The 18,480-nt window shown below is 41.2% G+C and overlaps 1 protein-coding gene across 5 annotated transcripts in view; it reads right to left on the bottom strand.

Moving 5' to 3' along the window:
• Window positions 1–1,012: 1,012 nt before the first annotated feature.
• Window positions 1,013–18,480, bottom strand: part of LOC109951262 (septin-7-like) — a 95,741-nt gene continuing 78,273 nt past the window's right edge. For 4 of the 5 annotated variants that reach the window (XM_020585650.1, XM_020585649.1, XM_020585653.1 and 1 more), the window contains 8 exons: window positions 17,695–17,787; window positions 16,854–16,950; window positions 13,765–13,776; window positions 9,291–9,342; window positions 8,837–8,962; window positions 6,356–6,491; window positions 5,536–5,681; window positions 1,013–3,102 (listed from right to left, as the gene is read on the bottom strand). In XM_020585650.1, coding sequence (XP_020441306.1) covers window positions 3,063–3,102; window positions 5,536–5,681; window positions 6,356–6,491; window positions 8,837–8,962; window positions 9,291–9,342; window positions 13,765–13,776; window positions 16,854–16,950; window positions 17,695–17,787 — 702 coding nt within the window. In that variant the 3' untranslated portion in view covers window positions 1,013–3,062. The remainder of the gene's footprint in view (window positions 3,103–5,535; window positions 5,682–6,355; window positions 6,492–8,836; window positions 8,963–9,290; window positions 9,343–13,764; window positions 13,777–16,853; window positions 16,951–17,694; window positions 17,788–18,480) is intronic. The other variant, XM_020585651.1, reaches the window with a different exon arrangement.

Below are 18,480 nucleotides of genomic sequence, written 5' to 3'. Positions count from 1 at the left end.
TGGACTCTTACTAAATAAACATCATCATTTTGCCTTATCATTAACAGCTGGAGAACCACACACCGGTAAGTTCCCCTCAGATAAAATGCAGAGCACTGCGTTGTGGGATTGTTACAAGAAAATCGTGTACATGACATATGCACTTCTTTTTACAATCGATTATGGAATTTCTGAGTGCACTACACAGTGGAGAGATGTACACACTCAGCATTTAGACCCTGTCGTCACATCATCCTCCCTGTTGATTTAAAGACCTGTCCTAGGACATTTTGTCTACAAACCTCACATTAATCCCTGTATTCATGAGCTTGGGTTATAAATTGTTATTCCTAGTCTACAAAAACAACTTTTTATGATTAGAATTACAGTTTTTCATTTTGATAAATCCCAAACCGCATACATCCATGCCAGTGTGTTAAAAAGAACACCTGCACATGTTGGGAGTTAAAGCATAACCTCATCAACTTTAATGTGAACCATGTACAGTTACAGACAGAACACATGATAAAACAAACAGGAGAAGCACAAAAAGTGTATGTATACAGTGCATATATAAAGGAAAATATTACAAAAAGAAATGAAAAATTCACCTCAACTTAAATCTGTTTTAACGTTTTGTTACTTGTGAGGGGTTCACAAGCATTTCAATGAAAATTCAGTTAACTTGTGGAACCACATAACTGCTCCTCTGTGGACTTGGAGAAAATCTGGCGTAAAAGAACCGTCCTGAGAAGGTGAACTCATTGGCATAGATGGATAGAGTATATGCGAGTATATTTTACACAGTTGGTTCTGTTTTGCTCTTTGCTGGAATTTTCAGGAAACATTAGGGAAATGAAGTACTTGTGTGTTTATATGGCTTAGATGCAGTTCTGTTATACAGTTGTGGGTTAAATATGCAAAGTAATGTCCGGGGGGAAAAAACTGAGTTGAGGATAAAAGACTTGTCACTTCACTGTGTGCTGGATATGCAGTAAAATAAAGATGCAGTTCTTTACCTAATGTCCTTGCGTTTAAAAAAAAAAAAAAAAAAAAAAAAAAAAAAGAAATAAAGAAAAACTGCCACTGAGCAGCCTCCATTATGTGCACGTGTGTGCATTTCATCCTGAACAAACCCATATAGGTGTTATGTTACAAGCTAAAGGTCAAATGCCTTCTGAAGACTGCAGACAGTCTGGAAAAAAATACTAAAATAAAAGACTAGTCTACGAGTTATTTAAGAAAACTAGAAGAGATTTAAGGGTCATTCTTCAACCATACTATTATTAACATCACCATCATCATCATATAAAAATAAAAGCAGGAAAGCATTATTAAATGTTCAAATGTGTTGCACAGTGACGTGCTTTCTGATTCCGAACCGACTCAGACCTGGACCTTGCACATCCGATGTGACAGGAAAGCAAAGGGGTAATGTTTTGCTGTGTGTGGCAGTGACGTCTGAAACAAAGCTGTGGCTGAACTGGCTTAGCTTCTTAGAACGGTTTTATTTCTGGGAAGTCCAGGAGAAAGAAAACTATATTTCACCTGCAACGGTGAATTGTCATTTTGGTTGTTTAACCCAAACATCTGGAGACGGGGTTCAGGTCTAGGACAATACCATCACTGACATCACAATACAAAACAACTTTGTAACCTGTGATGTTGTAAACACCAATGAGGCTTTTGCATAATATCTTTATTCAAATAGGAAACACACTCTGCCCTGGACTCTGTGTGATAATTCCTATACCACCTTCTGTCTGTACAGGACCGACAGGTAAGTATATATGACCTCAAATACAGCATTTAATCAAAGTACACCTGCTCATACACACACCTATCACTGCACTGTAAATCCTACATAAAGGCCCAGGCACAAAACATTGATTTAGCAAATGTTTTGAATCAAGTTTGCTTTTGCAACTTTAGCGTGTAAGTTTGCACCGACACGACAAATGATAGCAAGACATCTTGTCAGAGGCGACTTCTGAGAGAACAGTGTCCAAAATACAGGAAGCTACAGAAGCTGTTAACTCTTAATTTCCTCTGTCAAAATATAAACTAATATTACTCCACAAAAAAGGAATAGTTTGCACAGATACATCTTTGAATTGACAGGTTTGCTAATGGGAGCATAAACTCCATTAGTGACCTTGTTGTCTTATACCATATTTACCCTACTAACTGGATAAGGTCTGTTAGTTAACTTACTGTTTTATTCAAAAGACATATTTACTAAGGGGAGAAAGCTGCTGTTTTATTCAGAGGACATATTTGCTTATGGAATAAAAGGACTACGTTCTACTGGCAAAAGTACCGTTTTATTTACCAGCAGTATTTGTACCAGTGGCTGAGCTAACAAGTTTGCTAACTAACCATTAGCAAGCTCTTTCTTAAGTTTTCTTTTCTACTTTCAGTAACTTTTTATTAAATTATATGATATACAATTCCAAAAACAAAATGTGAGGGGGCTGATAAACCGTATAGTACTGAGAAATTATAAAGACGTTCAAAATGCTATTGTTGATTAGCATTAGCTCACTCACATGTGCTGTCCCATCTCCTAACACACCACAAAAGAGCTCTTTATGACTGAGGGTTTGAATGTGTTGTCTTTTTGATAACAATTAGAGGAGGAATGTCGAGGAAGGGGATAGTAGGTTTAGTAAAACATACAACTACAACGTGTACAAATGACTATGCATTGTCCCTGCAATGTGTTTACTCGGCACTGCAAGCTCAGAGGAACTCGGGCTTTTCCTCTTTGTCAGGAAACATGGGAAGGTATAATTTCACAATCACATGCATTCCCCAAGAAAATGACAAATTCCCAACAAACACAGCAAAGCCCTGCAAAGAGACAAGCATGTGGGCTGCTGTGGACATTTCAATATATGTATCTGGGTGTACCGTAAATGGCGTCCGTGTTGTGGGGTGTGTATTGTATATAACACAGGAATGTTACATGATGTGTTGAGCTTTATTGTATTTGTTTGTGTGTGTTCTGAGGGCCACAATAGATGTGATGTTTCAGAAAATAAGACCTTATGGAAAATTCGAGGAGCAGCTTGTGTCTCTCTTCAGAAGATTTTTCCTTTCTTTCTGTTCTTTTCCATTGTCCTGTGTGAGAAATAAGGAGATGAAAAATTAGCTCATTATGTTATGCAAAAACATAAAAACACACACAGTCACACATTTCAAACCAAGTTTACTGTTTTGACAAAGTTTCTGAGATTGCTGCTAATGCAGCAGAGATGGATGGATTTTCTTTGGTGTAGCTCAGCGAAAAATTACATGAAATGGAAGAGTAACTTTTTATAACTTGAAATAAGAAATAAAATTCTATTTTAAAAATGAAAGCAATAAATAAACACTGCCCAGCCTACCTGACTCTAGCTTTTGTTTTGCTGCTATAGCTGTACTTGGACTGGTACGACCAGTAGCTTAAGGCAACTAATGTTAGCTAATAGTTACAGGTTTTACATAGCGTACTGTGATATTGCTGAGTCAGTGCACTCTTCTCTACTTGTGCCATTGTTGTCTTAACATTTATCATATTTTGCAATTGTAACTTGTGGTCATAGTTGTTGCTGTTCAGCTAGTGACAACAATGAAGGCAACGTGGGCTGATATGTCTACTTATTCTGAAAAGGAATGCCTGCCACGCGCTTTCAACATACTAAGACAATATGACTGTAAAATCACAGGTGCACACTCTTTTACAGTTTAAGAACATATTCATGAATCAGACTTTTCTTAGCACCCCTCTTGAGAACAAATTTAAGAAAAAAAAACTTAAGATATTGGTGAATGAGTCTCATTAACTAGATCTCATGAATGTTTAACTCAAGTTCCCCCTGAATTTGGGAAGACTGTCTTCCACTGTTTTGCACATTACAAATGATAGGGGAAACCAGGGTAAGATGAGCCAGTGGGTAAGATAGAGCACATGGTAAAACATGGTAAGCAACCCAGGTGTGACAATGGGATTTCTGTCATGCCAAGTGAATTTATCATTGTTAAGACGTCATCAGACTTGTATCTAAATGGAAACCGATAGGTTTGGCACACTACCACACTTATATTTTTAACCTGTCTGAGCTACACGTGGTCATAAAGTTAGCTTAACTGGATCCGAGCTGCTGTATGAAGCACTTTTCTTAAAACTGGTGGTTGTGGGGTAAAACGTGCCACTAGCCTTGGGGCAAGTTGGGCCAATAGCTCACCTTACCCCAGTCAAAATCACATTCATGTTTCCTTAAAATGTGGCTAAATTAACAACTATATGTATCTAGGTGTTAGCATCATGCCAAAAAACTGTGAACGTAAGACAAACTGGGGCTCAGCCCCTCAGGAAGGTCTAAGACGAGCAGCTTCCCCTCTGTCACTTACAGAAGAGCTCTGTGATCCTGTATTTGACTGCTAACATCAGTCTGCATGTCAACATGCTCACAGTGCCAATACCAACATGCTGAGGCTGAGCAGCTATGATATTTACCACATCCATAACCTTAGTAGTAAGTCAGCATAACGTGTAAATTATTACTAAACACAAAGTACAGCTGAGGTTTATGGCTATATCATTAGTTCAGGTAGTATCTGGTCAAATAAAAGTGTTGACCTGATGATGCGGCAAGATGAACAACAACAGGGATCACCAAACTTATTGCTGCCCAACCTGGGCGGAGCAGGGATGGCCTATCTATTCCATGACACACCAGGAGGCACCAACAGAGCTCAGCCTGCCCCTACTTTGGGGTATGTTGTGCCATAAGGACTTTTTTTTGATGGGTTGTACTTCTAAAAATTGATTAATTTCAGTGGATGTACAACAGCCAAGTAGATATAGCAACTGCTGTTTGAAATAAATATGTGTTCATTTTGCCATGGAATCATGATGTTAAAAAGTGGCTCGTTTTACCGTTCTCCAGTTTTAGAACTTGTCTCATTCCACTGGTGAGTATTAAAGTCCTACACAGATAATTTTATACAAATCTTTTATGTCTGTTTGTCACTGGTGCTTCTGCTGGTTCTGCATTCATCCTGAAGTTTTTATCTGCCAGTGTTTGATTTTCTTTACTGAAGTCTCTGCTGCCAAAGAGATCTTGATCTCAGTCCGACTCGCTTTTGAAATGAACATTATATAAATGCTCTCTTTTATTCAGATGTGCCAGTATGTCAGGACAGTGTGATGAGCAGTGTGATGATCAGTTTGATGAGCCAGCATGCACAATACAGATCATATTAATGCACTGGGAAACAACCTTCAGCATGTAAAAAACAAACAAAAAAAAAAAGGTAATGTGTATTGATTATTTATTGCTGATTAAAACTTAAGAGCAAAACTCAAAGATTTGAGATGTGAATGATGAAGGCTGCCAGGTACTGTGGTGTAACACTATGCAGTTACTGTCTAGCTTGAGGAAGAGTCAAGCTAAAGGATACTATGACATGCGCATCAGCAGACACTCTGCATACTGAGATGAACAAACGCCGTGTCAGTTAAACAAGCAGCTCATCAGTCGGCCGATGACAAGTGGGACTGTTACTGACTTGGAGGCATCCAGTTTCTGCTGCTCCAGGATTCTCTGCTGAGCCTCCCAGTTGGTCTTCTCCTCCTCAAACACTCGTCTTTTCTCCTCCAGCTCTTTGTACTGGGCCTCCAAGTTCCGCTTCATCTGCTCATGGCGGCGCTCCAGCTGAGGGTCAAAACATCAGACAGACTCGCTGTCAAACACAAAGACAGGAAACCCAAATGAACAGCACTGGCAAATGTTCACATGGAACGAAGCTACAGTTGGGGTGTTTTTATTTGTTTTTCTGTGAGGGATATTTATGTAACACCCAACATGTTACAGTATGTGTTCCACTTTAATCACGTTATCACCTACCCACAGTGTCAGCTGCTCATGTGTCTAAAGAACTACATTTTGGTCTCACGTACCTACTTTGAAATACCACGTCACACAACTGGGCCAGGAATTTAAAAAATCCTGAAGGTTTCTTACCATAGTTGTCTTATTTTCTTACATATAAAAGAAAGTATGCTTTATTTTTACCACTACACCGCTGCACTAAAACCTATTCTAATAGAATATATATACAGTATATATCCATGATAAGTCAGTTGAAAAAGCAGTTGAGAGCTGCAAGTATTTGATTTGTTGAGGTTAATTTTATGTCATGATGGTGACAGTGTAAAAATAAAGAGGCACTGTGTTTTCATTACTGTACAGCTCAGATCATGTTCACAATAGCTGCTGCAGTGACCCGACGGGTCCTGATACTATACTCCATCACTGACCTGAAACTCTTATTTAATGCCCTGCTTTGACTGTGGCACAAAAACATGCATACAAGTCGTCCAGCCCACCTCAGCCTCTGAATCCTTCAGTTTCTGCTTCTTCTCTTTAACCTTCATTTCAAAGACTTGCTCCATCTCTGCCTCCATCTTCTTCATTTTTATTACATGCTCTCTGCGCTCCTCCTCCATCTGTGCCAGGGGACTCCTGTTGGTCATGAAAATGAGACAGATGTTAGAGGCCAGTGTAAGCGAAGAGCCGATTAGCCCTGCAGGTGGGCCCCTTTTACTCTGCCATGCATTATCGCTGAGGATGTAACAATGCACCATACAGATCCACAGAATGGGTATCTAGGCCAGTGCTGTCCTTGTTAAGCTGGTCGGTAGCAACCAGAAGTAAGAGACATGTAATGCAGCAAACAGTAGCATTTATGTAGTGGTCTCCAACAACCTACCTTGAAAGAGGGGGTGATATTTCAAAAAGGGGGGGGGGGGGGAGTCAATGATGCAGAAAGTCTCTTCTACCAATAAGCATAACAATGGCAGAAACTTTCATGCCTATCAATAGGTTAACAAATCCCCCACTGCTGCCACCCCTTGAATTCCTAATGACTAAAAAATGCAACGAATTTGCACAATATATACATCAAAAATGTGAAAATATCAGAGTATTAGATCCACTCAGCTGAGCGGACACAACACGACCTCATCACCATCTACAAACAGAACAGCTTTTATGTCAGAATTCACTGCAGTTAACAGCAAAAATCTAGAACAAACTGTGAAGCATCATAAAACATCGACTTGCTCATTAGATATTCTACGTAAACACTTTTAAAAAAAAGTGTTTTTAGCTCCTTGGCAGTGGATTTGTTGTATACTGTAAATTATTCACTCCTATCCATGAATCCTTCCAGCATCATTAAAAACTGCTCTAATAAGGCCCCTCCTGAAAAAGACGCGGATACTTCAGTGTTAAGAAACTACAGGGCCACCTCAAATCTACCCTTAATAAGAAAGATCACTGATAAAGTCATTTTTAACCAAATCAGCTAAACAAATGACATCCTTGATAGATTTCAGTCAGGTTTCCGGTCGTATCATAGCACAGAAACCGCTGCCATAAAGATTTTAAATGACATTTGCTTGAATAATGACACGGCAAACTTAACATTTAGATGTTATTAGATCTTAGTGCGACATTTGACACTGTGGACCATGAATTATGTCTAGATAGTATGGAAAACTGGGTCAGAGTATCAGGAACCGTCCACAGGTGAATCAGATCATATCTAAAAGACAGGGGACATATAGTCAGTATCAGTAATTATGAATCTGAAAAAAACACCATGAACTATGGTGTCCCACAAGGATCGATTCTTGGGCTGCTCCTATTCAACCTGTACATGCTTCCGCTTTTTCTAATTTTCCAGGAGTGTAGTGTTGCCTATCACAGTTATGAGGACGACACCCAGATGAACTTAATGTTCTCACCAAGTGACTGTGGTCCTTAAGACTTATTGTGTCTATGTCTTGAAAAAGCAAACCCTTTCCTTCAACTAAGCAAAGACCAAACAGAGAATTATTTTTGGAAACAAAGAAAGAAGGCTGGTGGTCAGCAATTACCTTAAGTCCAGGAATCTTGTTGTAATCAATGAAGAGGATCTAAATTTTAATGGCCACATCAAAGATGTAACTAAATCATCATGCTAGCATCTTAAAACAACTAAAATGAGAAGCTTTCTGTCTAAGCAGGATTTAAAAAGCTCACTCATGCTTTCGTGTCCAGTGGGGCAGACTACCCTAAGGCGATCCTGACTGGCCTCCCCAGCAAGGCCTCAAAACAACTGCAACACATTCAAAATGCTGCTGTGAGTGCACTAACACCAAGAAGAGAGAGCACATTACTCCTAGTCCTTACATCTTTGAATTTGCTTCCAGTTAAATGCAGATTTCAGCTTAAGGCCCACTTATTGTCAGCGAGTCTCTCAATGCTCTGGACCCAAAACACATCAGAGGTATGTTTGGTCAGTACAGGCCTGGTAGGTGTCTGGGATCTGCAGGAACCAGTCAGCTGGTGGCACCCACAGCTCAAACTGAACAAGGTAAAAGTGCTTTTAGCCACGATGCTGCCCAGAGCTGGAACCAACTCCCATCAGTACTTAGTTCTGCCCCAGCTGGAGACACTTTTAAAGCTAAGGACTCTTCTTTTTTTCCCACAGCTTTTAATTAATGTATTTTAAGTCCAACCAAGATTGCACTTTATCTGTTTTATTGTTCTGTCCTTAATACAATGAGATTACTCTGCATTTATTTAAAATCTAACTTGCATTTCATTTTAACTATATATTTTAATGTTTTATCTATCTATGTCCCCCCCATCCCTCGGGAAATGTGCTGCACCTCATACTTTGTTTCTCACAGCTTCTGGCTGTGACTGGTCAGATCTTGGGGCAAGGACTAAATGTAATTAATTCTAGTGTTTGTTTTGTTTACCTCAGACAAAAAACAAACCGTGACAGCAAGCTGGCATCTAGTGTTTCCACATCTTACTTAGTGAGCTGTCCCTTGGTCTTGGAGGTGTCCACTCCGTTACAGGTGACGGCAGCCAGCTTTTTACTGCGGTAATTCTCATAGTGGACGTTGTTGGTGACGTCCTTAAGATCCTGCATATGGGTCCTGTGTGTGTGCACGTATGGGATTGGGGGAGTTTGGGGGAGGACAGGTAAGAAAGGAAACAGGGATGTTATGTAGTAAGCTGGCTTATAAAGAAACAAGCTTTGACTATTACCAGCTCAGCTTCTCAAACAGTAGAATCTGCTATAAACCCGTAGACTCACAAGGCCATTACAGATTAGAAATTTGTCAACCTCCAGTGGCCTCAGTGGGTTTGGTTTGAATAAACAGTTTTATTCAAAGGCTCAGAAATAAAACTGCATTCATGAGATTAACTTAAATAAATGTTTGGCCTCTAGCAAAGAGCAAACCAAGCAAGACATGGTCTGACCTGATCAGCATGTTGCGGAGCACGGTGAAGTCGCAGTGTTCTCCGTTCTCCACTGAAACACACAAGGACAGAAAAGAAGATGGGGAGGGAAAGACAGAATTATTATGAATAAACACTTCTCATACTTATAATCATCACTGTGTGGTCTCAGGAGAAACTGAGCTAGAAAAGCATCAATATCTTGACTTTACAGATGTTTGCACATCCAACATGACTCGTCTTAAAGGCACCTCTGGGTAAATGGCTGTCAAGCTGTGGTTTATCTCTGGCTAGGTTTATACACAGAGCCAGTCCAGCAGAAACACACATTATTCTGTTTTTGGTGAGTATAAAACAATGCAAATGGGTGTGTGTTATTTACAGGATAACACTTAATACTGGTGATACAGGGGAAAAAGGTTCCTAATCTATGTGGAGACCTGGTTATTCAGAATGTAAAGCTCATTCATTCATCAGTTACAAAAGGAGGGGGGCACTGAGACCAAGGTGTGGTCAGTATTTAAAGTGACACTACATTAGCAGGTGTAGGAACACATTAACAGAAGGGCAAAGAGACATCAGGCCATGATCACATAGGATGGTTCTGAGGATTAACACTGAGCTGATTTAAACAGGTTCTGTCTAAAACCAACTACACACCTCATATATTGGAGAAAATTGGATGAAAAGTTAAACATGTCTCGGCTGGGTAGCAGTAAACGGGGGACCTGTAACTATCCCTTTGAGAAGCAAACCACTGTGCCATCAGTCAACTGAGAGGCCGAGACCCTTGTGAACATTACATGTAACACGCCAGAGTCTTAAAGCTGCATTCATTTATGTCTCCTTCAGCAGCAGTGGTGAGGTGTATCATCAAGTTGTTATGACAAACGCCTTAGTAGATATTTACAGGATGCGTAAACTTGCCGACACAGAGCCACACTCATTTGGAGTTGTGTTTTCGTGTTGAATTTAAATCTTATGTGCCTTTCAGCTCTGTTTTGTTTCCACTACCTCTTGGGAAAGAACATCTAGTTCTTTAGCCTCTAAATGCTTCACTATGTTCACCAGCCAGTCACCACCAGGGGGTTTCTGCTGAAAACAGCTGCCTGCTGTGACTGAAAACAATAGTGGTGAAACCAGTGAGAGCTGAGGGGACCTGCACCATTGGGGAATAACTCTCTCCAGTACAGCTGATGTACTGTAGACAGCAGGACCTGCTCTTTTCAGGGTTTACCTGTGGTGTTTGCCACATGACTAAAATGACAAGAATGACCAGCGATGATCAGCGCAGCCTCTCTCTGACCTCCTGCTTTGTGTTGCTAGTGAAGCTTACAGCTGAGTCTTGGTATTTGAACACAAGAAAACAGCCTCCTATCTGATCACAGCCTGACATCGTAGGACCCATGACACCACATAGTTTAGAACAAACACAAATTCTTGGTCAGATAACAATAAACAACTGATCTTGTTTCAGCGCGAGTCTTCATCTCAACAATCAAGACATGGCTGCACAGTCAGATGGGAAAAGCACTTCAGATAAATGGCTGCTGAGGATGTGTGTGGCGGATTCTCCAGCCTCCTCTTCATCAAATAAACTACTCCTTATTGGTTAAGCCTCCACCCCACTGGCAGTCAGTCGTCATCAGGGGAGTGAATAATAAGGACACCTTACCATTGATGAAACTTAAGCAGTCCTGCCCCTTGGCCTCCCAAGCCAGCCACTGACCTCTTGTCTCTTCTAGAGGAGGGAGGTCTGACGTCAGGGAGGGGTACGGTTTTCAGTTACTGTGTGCGCCTAGTGTGGGCTAAATCTGGGTCTGGAGCAGCTGGGTTTAGTATGGCTCAGACTTGGCCCAGATTGGACCTGTGTCTGGCCCAGATCAGCCCAGATCAACACCATAACCTGCATGTGTCCAAGCTGACTGGCTAAAGAGGCTTGTAAGCAGGAGCATAATGACTGGAGGGGGTGTTATATGGGGATCTATGCATGACCAGCTGGAGGCACAAGTCTCAGTGAGGAACAAGTTGAGAAGCTAAGTGCGGTCAAGCGACATAGGATAAAAATGGGTTGTAACTAAACTAAGCAAACCAACAGATTTTGTTTGCTGATGAACGGCAGAAAACACCTGATGCATGCTCCAGTTTTGGTTTAATCCATGTCCATTTGAGTTTTTAATGTGTCAGTCAGTGAGGCATAGATGTTGGTGGAAAACTGTCTCAGGCCATCAGGTGCTTTGAGAGCCTTGTCTATTTGCAGTGTTTATTTAGGCCATGAGGATGAACCGCATTAGTTTAGTGTAAAAGTGTTTATTTGAAACATGCATGAATGTGTATGTGTGGATGGTTTTGCAAACATGTCTACATGAAAGTCTTACATTAAAATTCCATGTATGCTCAAGTATGAGAATTCATGATACCAAGCCACATATTGTCTTGATGACTTCAATGAGCTGCCGCATGCCCTTCTGCAAAACACCAACTATTAACTGCTCATGGACCTAAAGCAATGTGTTAGGATAGTGGGTCCCAGTCCTTGGTCCAGTGATACAGTGAAGCCTGCACACCATTGGCACCCTATACAACACAAGTGATTCAGCTCAAAGTACACTGAGGCAAATCATGTGGTAAAGCAGGGCTGAGATTCAGTGGTAATGCTGCAGTGCATTTCATACCATAGGAGCAAAGAAGGGAACCACAGTGTTAGAGTGATGTCTCTACTGCAGCTTCAGCACCAAACAACCTCTAGCTTTCTCCAAGACTATGTACAGCATCAGACCTGGGACAAAACAACCCAGAGTGTGAAAGCTTTAAAACCTCTGAGAACACTAGAGAGACAACAAATCAAATTATTAATCCACTGATCTTCATTTTGTAATTTGGGGCATCGTTCCTATCAGTAATAACAACATTCTACTCTTAAAGTTATCTACTGAGGTCTGGGAACAGTGCTAACATGTCTGATGGAACAGGAAACATGAGCTTTCAGATGATACTGGTTTTAAACAAACCCTAAGTTAAATAAACCAGACAACAAAGAGACAACTGGCAAAATTATCATCCAGACTGACCTGCTCTGCTTGCCATCATCAGCGCACAGCTTTCCCAAGCAAGGATGGATTACTGGCAATAGTTTAGGTGTGCTCACTTTAATCTTTGCTTCTCAATAATCTTGGCAAAGTGCTGGATTGTTAAAGACATTTTTGATCATCCCACTGCTCATGGGCTTTTTTTTGCCCTGAAAAACTGTTGTAATAATGTCACCCTGTTCCCAGACCTCAGTAAATGATGGTGAGTACAATATTGTTGTAATGGATAGAAATGATAGTTAAACCCATAAAGCTGTAATAAATTTGAACTACAATGAAAATTCACTGAGGTTGTGAAAGATTATCTGATGGGTTGACATTTACATTATGTGATGATTCATGTGTCCCCTGTGTGATTGCTAGGTCTTCTGCTCCATGATAACACCTACAGTAGCATGCATTACTGATGACAATAAGAAGAACAGAATGTCTTAAAAGTCCCTAATGTAGTGAGACTGCACGTCACTTTCCTCACAGGGGATTTTACAAACACGGTTTCCCTAAAAGTTGGGTAACTTTCCAAAATGCAATAAAAACTCAAATCTGTGATTTGTTAATTGAACCTTTAACTGACAAAAGCACAGAGAAAGTTTTTCATGTCTTCACCGACCAACTTAATTCTATATTGTAAATATAAACAGAATTTGATGCCTGTGACACGCTCAAAAAAGTTGGGATGGAGGCTAAAGAAGGCTGAAAAGTGTAACGGAAATATAAATGCTCAGGTTGTCTGTCTTTGCATTGAGTGTGTGACCTGGTGATCAAGATATTAATAAACCACCCAAAGACAACTTTAATTAATTTCCACAACAGAAGGTTTCTAGAATATTCCAGTAACACGGTACTGGCAGATTCCAAAACTAGCAGGTTAACTGGAACAGGTAAAAGCGGTCATTTTCCTGATAAGTTTATTTTTAATAGGTCATTTGATTTTGGATGATTGACAGCTGTGACTGGTGGCCTGACACCATGGCTCCACCTCTGGTCACTACTGGGCAGAACAGCAGCAAAGAAGGTTGCCTCGGTGTTTTCATGGTGACACGTCATTCATCTTTACATACAGTCTATGGTGTTAGCAGAATGCTGAGACCTACATCCTACTGGGAACAGATGAATCATTTTGTCTTTTGCAGTACTCACATTTTCATTAATATAAATATGCATTTTCTTTGTTTTCAAATGTTTTTAACATAATGAAAGCACTGTAGTGTTTGGGACAGTTCTAGCTGCTGTAGCATTGAGCCCAAGTTTGAATAGAGCGTTGGTTTGACCATCAGCCTAATGATGAGACAGCACAGCAAAGAAAAGTGGAATGTGAGACAGGATGGAGCATTTGGGGACGCTCTGAGGGAGAAGGAGTGGGTAGAGAACAGAGATGAAATAAAGTGAAAGATGGCTTCGTTTACCAAAAACGCCCTCTGTCAGTCGTGGAAAAGAACAAAGCAAAAAGAAAAGAGAGAGAAAACAAGGAATGAAAACATGAAAGACTGATAAACGGTCAACCACAGAGCAACAACGGCAGATTACTTTTTACATAAAGACATATACAGTATACCATCTTTCAGGGGACACCAGTAGAAACAGCTGTGGCTAATGGTGAAAGGTGACATCTGATGCCAGTGGGTTGGTCAGTACTTGCTGCCAAAATGATATAACATACAGTGGTGTGAAAAAGTGTTTGCCCCCTTACTGATTTCTTATCTTTTTGCATGTTTGTCACACTGTAATGTTTCAGATCGTCAAACAAATTTATATATTAGTCAAAGATAACACAAGTAAACACATCATGCAGTTTTTAAATGAAGGTTTTTATTATTAAGGGAAAACAAAATCCAAAACTATAGAGCCCTGTGTGAACAAGTGTTTGCCCCCCTGTCAAAACACTGGTTTATCGCACCTGAGTTCAATTTCTCTTGCCACACCTGTTCGCAATCAAGAAATCACTTAAATAGGACCTGCCTGACAAAGTGAAGTAGACCAAAAGATCCTCAAAAGCTAGACATCATGCCGAGATCCAAAGAAATTCAAAAACAAATGAGAAAGAGAATAATGGAGCTCTATCAGTCCGGAAAAGGTTATAAAGCCATTTCTAAAGCTTGGGGACTGCAGCGAACCACAGTGAGAGCCATTATCCACAAATGGCGAAAACATGGAACAGTGGAGAACCTTCCCAGGAGTGGCCAGCCGACCAAAATTACCCCAAGAGCGCAGCGACAACTCATCCAAGAGGTCACAAAAGACCCCACAACAACATCCAAAGAACTGCAGGCCTCACTTGCCTCAGTTAAGGTGAGTGTTCATGACTCCACCATAAGAAAGAGACTGGGCAAAAATGGTTTGCATGGCAGAGTTCCAAGACGAAAACCACTGCTGAGCAAAAAGAACATAAAGGCTCGTCTCAGTTTTGCCAGAAAACATCTTGATGATCCCCAAGACTTTTGGGATAATACTCTGTGGACAGACGAGACAAAAGTTGAACTTTTTGGAAGGTGTGTGTCCCATTATGTGTGGCGTAAAAGTAACACCGCATTTCAGAAAAAGAACATCATACCAACAGTAAAATATGGTGGTGGTAGTGTGATGGTCTGGGGCTGTTTTGCTGCTTCCGGCCCTGGAAGACATGCTGTGATAAGTGGAACCATGAATTCTGCTGTGTACCAAAATATCCTGAAGGAGAATGTCCGGCCATCCGTTTGTGACCTCAAGCTGAAGCGAACTTGGGTTCTGCAGCAGGACAATGATCCAAAGCACACCAGCAAGTCCACTTCTGAATGGCTGAAGAAAAACAAAATGAAGACTTTGGAGTGGCCTAGTCAAAGTCCTGACCTGAATCCAATTGAGATGCTGTGGCATGACCTTAAAAAGGCAGTTCATGCCCGAAAACCCTCCAATGTGGCTGACTTACAACCATTCTGCCAAGATGAGTGGGCCAAAATTCCTCCACAGCGCTGTGGAAGACTCATGGCAAGTTATCGAAAACGCTTGATTGCAGTTGTTGCTGCTAAGGGTGGCCCAACCAGTTATTAGGTTTAGGGGGCAAACACTTGTTCACACAGGGCTCTATAGTTTTGGATTTTGTTTTCCCTTAATAATAAAAACCTTCATTTAAAACCTGCATGATGTGTTTACTTGTGTTATCTTTGACTAATATATAAATTTGTTTGACGATCTGAAACATTACAGTGTGACAAACATGCAAAAAGATAAGAAATCAGTAAGGGGGCAAACACTTTTTCACACCACTGTACCTCATAATATAATGTCTATCCCTCTGGAATCCCTGTCAGGGTAAAGATCAACACTACCAAAGGGAATGTGTGCATCAAGGGAAGAAAGGTGGGTGTATACGGTAACAGTGTAATAACTGCCAGCTGACATCATACTAAGCTGTCATTTTGAAATGATACTGAGATGATACAGAGCTGCCTCTGTGGCTCAGGGGTCAAGGTACAAACTGACCCTCTCTCATATGCCCCCAACTGAATGTCCCAGTGAACCCAAAGGCTTTTTTCCTCTGACCTACAGTCCTTGACCCTGCTACCCACCTACTCTGACTGCCCAGACTTCCTCCCATCTACTGCTGCTCTTCACTTTACACTGAGCTTCTGTAATGTGTAGGGAGATTTAAGCTCAATCTTAACCCTGATCAACCAGCAGGTGTTGCTCATGATCCCTCACCGACTTCCCAGCTGTGAACACTGCTAACTGTGTTTGAAGGGGAACAGTTGGTGTGAACCTGCTCTGTGTGGTGGTGGCTGCTTTTTGTCTGTGTTTCCCAGGTGCCCCCAACTCATTTATTGACTGAGAAGAAATACTGTCCTTCTTATATCAAGAATGATGCTAAATGCTATGGTTGGGTGATATAAACTCTTTTTTAACACTGACTGGCACAGGAAACAACAGCTGAACAGTCATAGCCCCCTAATACGAGTTGCTGTAGATAAACACGACACTGGTGATGAAGAGATATTTCATCCACTTAAAGCCCTCATACTCGACCACAGAGCAATGATGACAGTCCCAGAGTTACATTACATGAAGTCTGTAGGTGATGTTACCATAAACTCTGCCAAGAAAGACAGGAAATCCTACAAACTGATGTGATCCTCTGAAGCATCACCACCTATTAGATTAGAGTCTTAAACCCCAGCAACTGAAGCCACCCCCCCAGCAACCTTACAAGTCACTGTATTACCTGGTAGTTAACACATGCAGTGCATACAGGGGGTTATTGTGGAGGACACACACCGTCCCACACTCTCAGGAACAGCATGCGTCTTCATTTCAACAACCGACTACTGTGCTGTCATTCTCAAAAACAAACAACATGCTTCAGCCTCTCTTTCTCTCTCACATCTGTCATTGTCTAACCATGGTGCAATGACGTTCAGAATGTAGTGTTCCTTAAAAACTGACTGAAAAATAAAAAAGCCTGATTGTAAACCTTCAGTGTCCACATTTCTTTCATAGTTACGTTTCTAGAACTCGAGCTTACCTTCGGCCACACCCCATGGGTACTGACGGCCTCTGACCTTCTTGCCGTTCACCTCGACCACCACGTTGCTGCCGACTACTGCCAAGGGCATCTTCTCCTGAAGTGGGAGGACAAATACAACTTTCTTTCACTGCAAACGACCTGCTGCATTCAGTTCTCTGGATGGAGCACTGCTCAATGTTATCTGGATGAGTGTCCAGTTCCACTGTCTGTGTCCTGTGGCCAAGCACTATACGCTCCTAATGTCACGTTTCATCTGGCTTAAACGTGTGAACATTTGGACTGGAATAATCTGCATATTAAACATGACAAACGTTGTACTTGTGTCATGTTTACTAGTATTTTTTACATGACATTTATTCAGGCCAGTGGACTAAACTATTCAGATTTTCTTTATATTATTTTCTACACACTGAAAGAATCATCTTGGCCTTAGATTAGCATATTTTCAAAAGACCAGTCATACCATAAAGTGTCCTAGAAAAATGTATCCATGCTAGAGGCTTGTTGTTGTTGTTGAATAATGTCACCATGTGTGGCAAACACCCTGCTTGGGTCTTGCCAGAGGGAACAGTTACCTGGACTGAGAGTTACATGAATAACAATCACTAGTGCAAGTTCTTTAATGAGCTCATCTCTAAAGCTGATTACCAGTTATGCAGTTAGGCTGCTAGGCATGGGGAAACAAGACAGAGGCAGCTGCAGGGACTGGAAACCTACCAAAACACAGACCGACCTTCAGCTGTCTGTGGTTCTCGATCCATTGGTCTCCTGCTGACACCAATCAGAAGCACTTTCATCAAGGTTTAAATTACTAACAAGGCTGCATCTGGTCCGTTACCTTGATCTTTCGTATGAGCTTGTTGTCCTCATCGTCCTCTGTGTCTGGGAACTCATAAATTTTTATTTTGTGCTCCTGTATCTCTTTCATTATCTGAGGAAGAGAGAAATAATCAGAAGAAATATGACACACTCACACACACACACACCGTATGCCAGTATACATACCGGCTTTACTTTAAATTCCTCTCTAAATGTATAATCCTCAACATGCTTATAGAAATAGCTAGGTTTTTATTTTGCTGTGCATAAATATGCTGCTTGTAGTAAGCAATATAAGAAAATTAAACCAGGCTGAACGTACACCTAAAAGACAGGTGCTGGTCAAGACAAACCGAATCAAAAATGAGAAAAACGGCTGCAATCTGAAAGCTTACCTGATTTAATTAAATAATATAGCCAATGTTTTGACCTGCCAGTCTTCTTCAAGGGAAGCTGCCTTGAAGAAGAAGCCTTAAAGAAGACCAGCGGGTCAAAACATTGGCTATATTTTTTTAATAAATCATGTAAACTTTCACCCCTCCTTGAACCGCCACCTTATTGTGGTGGAGGGGTTTGAGTACCCGAGTGATCCTAGGAGCTATGTTGTCGGGGGCTATATGTCCCTGGTAGGGTCTCCCAAGGCAAACAGGTCCTGGGTGACGGGTCAGACTAAGAGCAGTTCAAAACCCCCTTATGAATAAAGTTAGATCAAGGACCATGACGTCGCCTGGCATGGCGCAGCCGGGGCCCCACCCTGGAGCCAGGCCCGGGGTTAGGGCTCGAATGCGAGCGCCTGGTGCCCGGG

The sequence above is a fragment of the Monopterus albus genome, unplaced genomic scaffold (genome assembly GCF_001952655.1).
Source record: "Monopterus albus unplaced genomic scaffold, M_albus_1.0 scaffold373.1, whole genome shotgun sequence".
In the NCBI taxonomy this organism is placed as follows: Eukaryota; Metazoa; Chordata; class Actinopteri; order Synbranchiformes; family Synbranchidae; genus Monopterus; species Monopterus albus.
The sequence above is the reverse complement of the archived record's forward strand: the minus strand, read 5'-3'. Positions and strand labels throughout refer to the sequence as shown.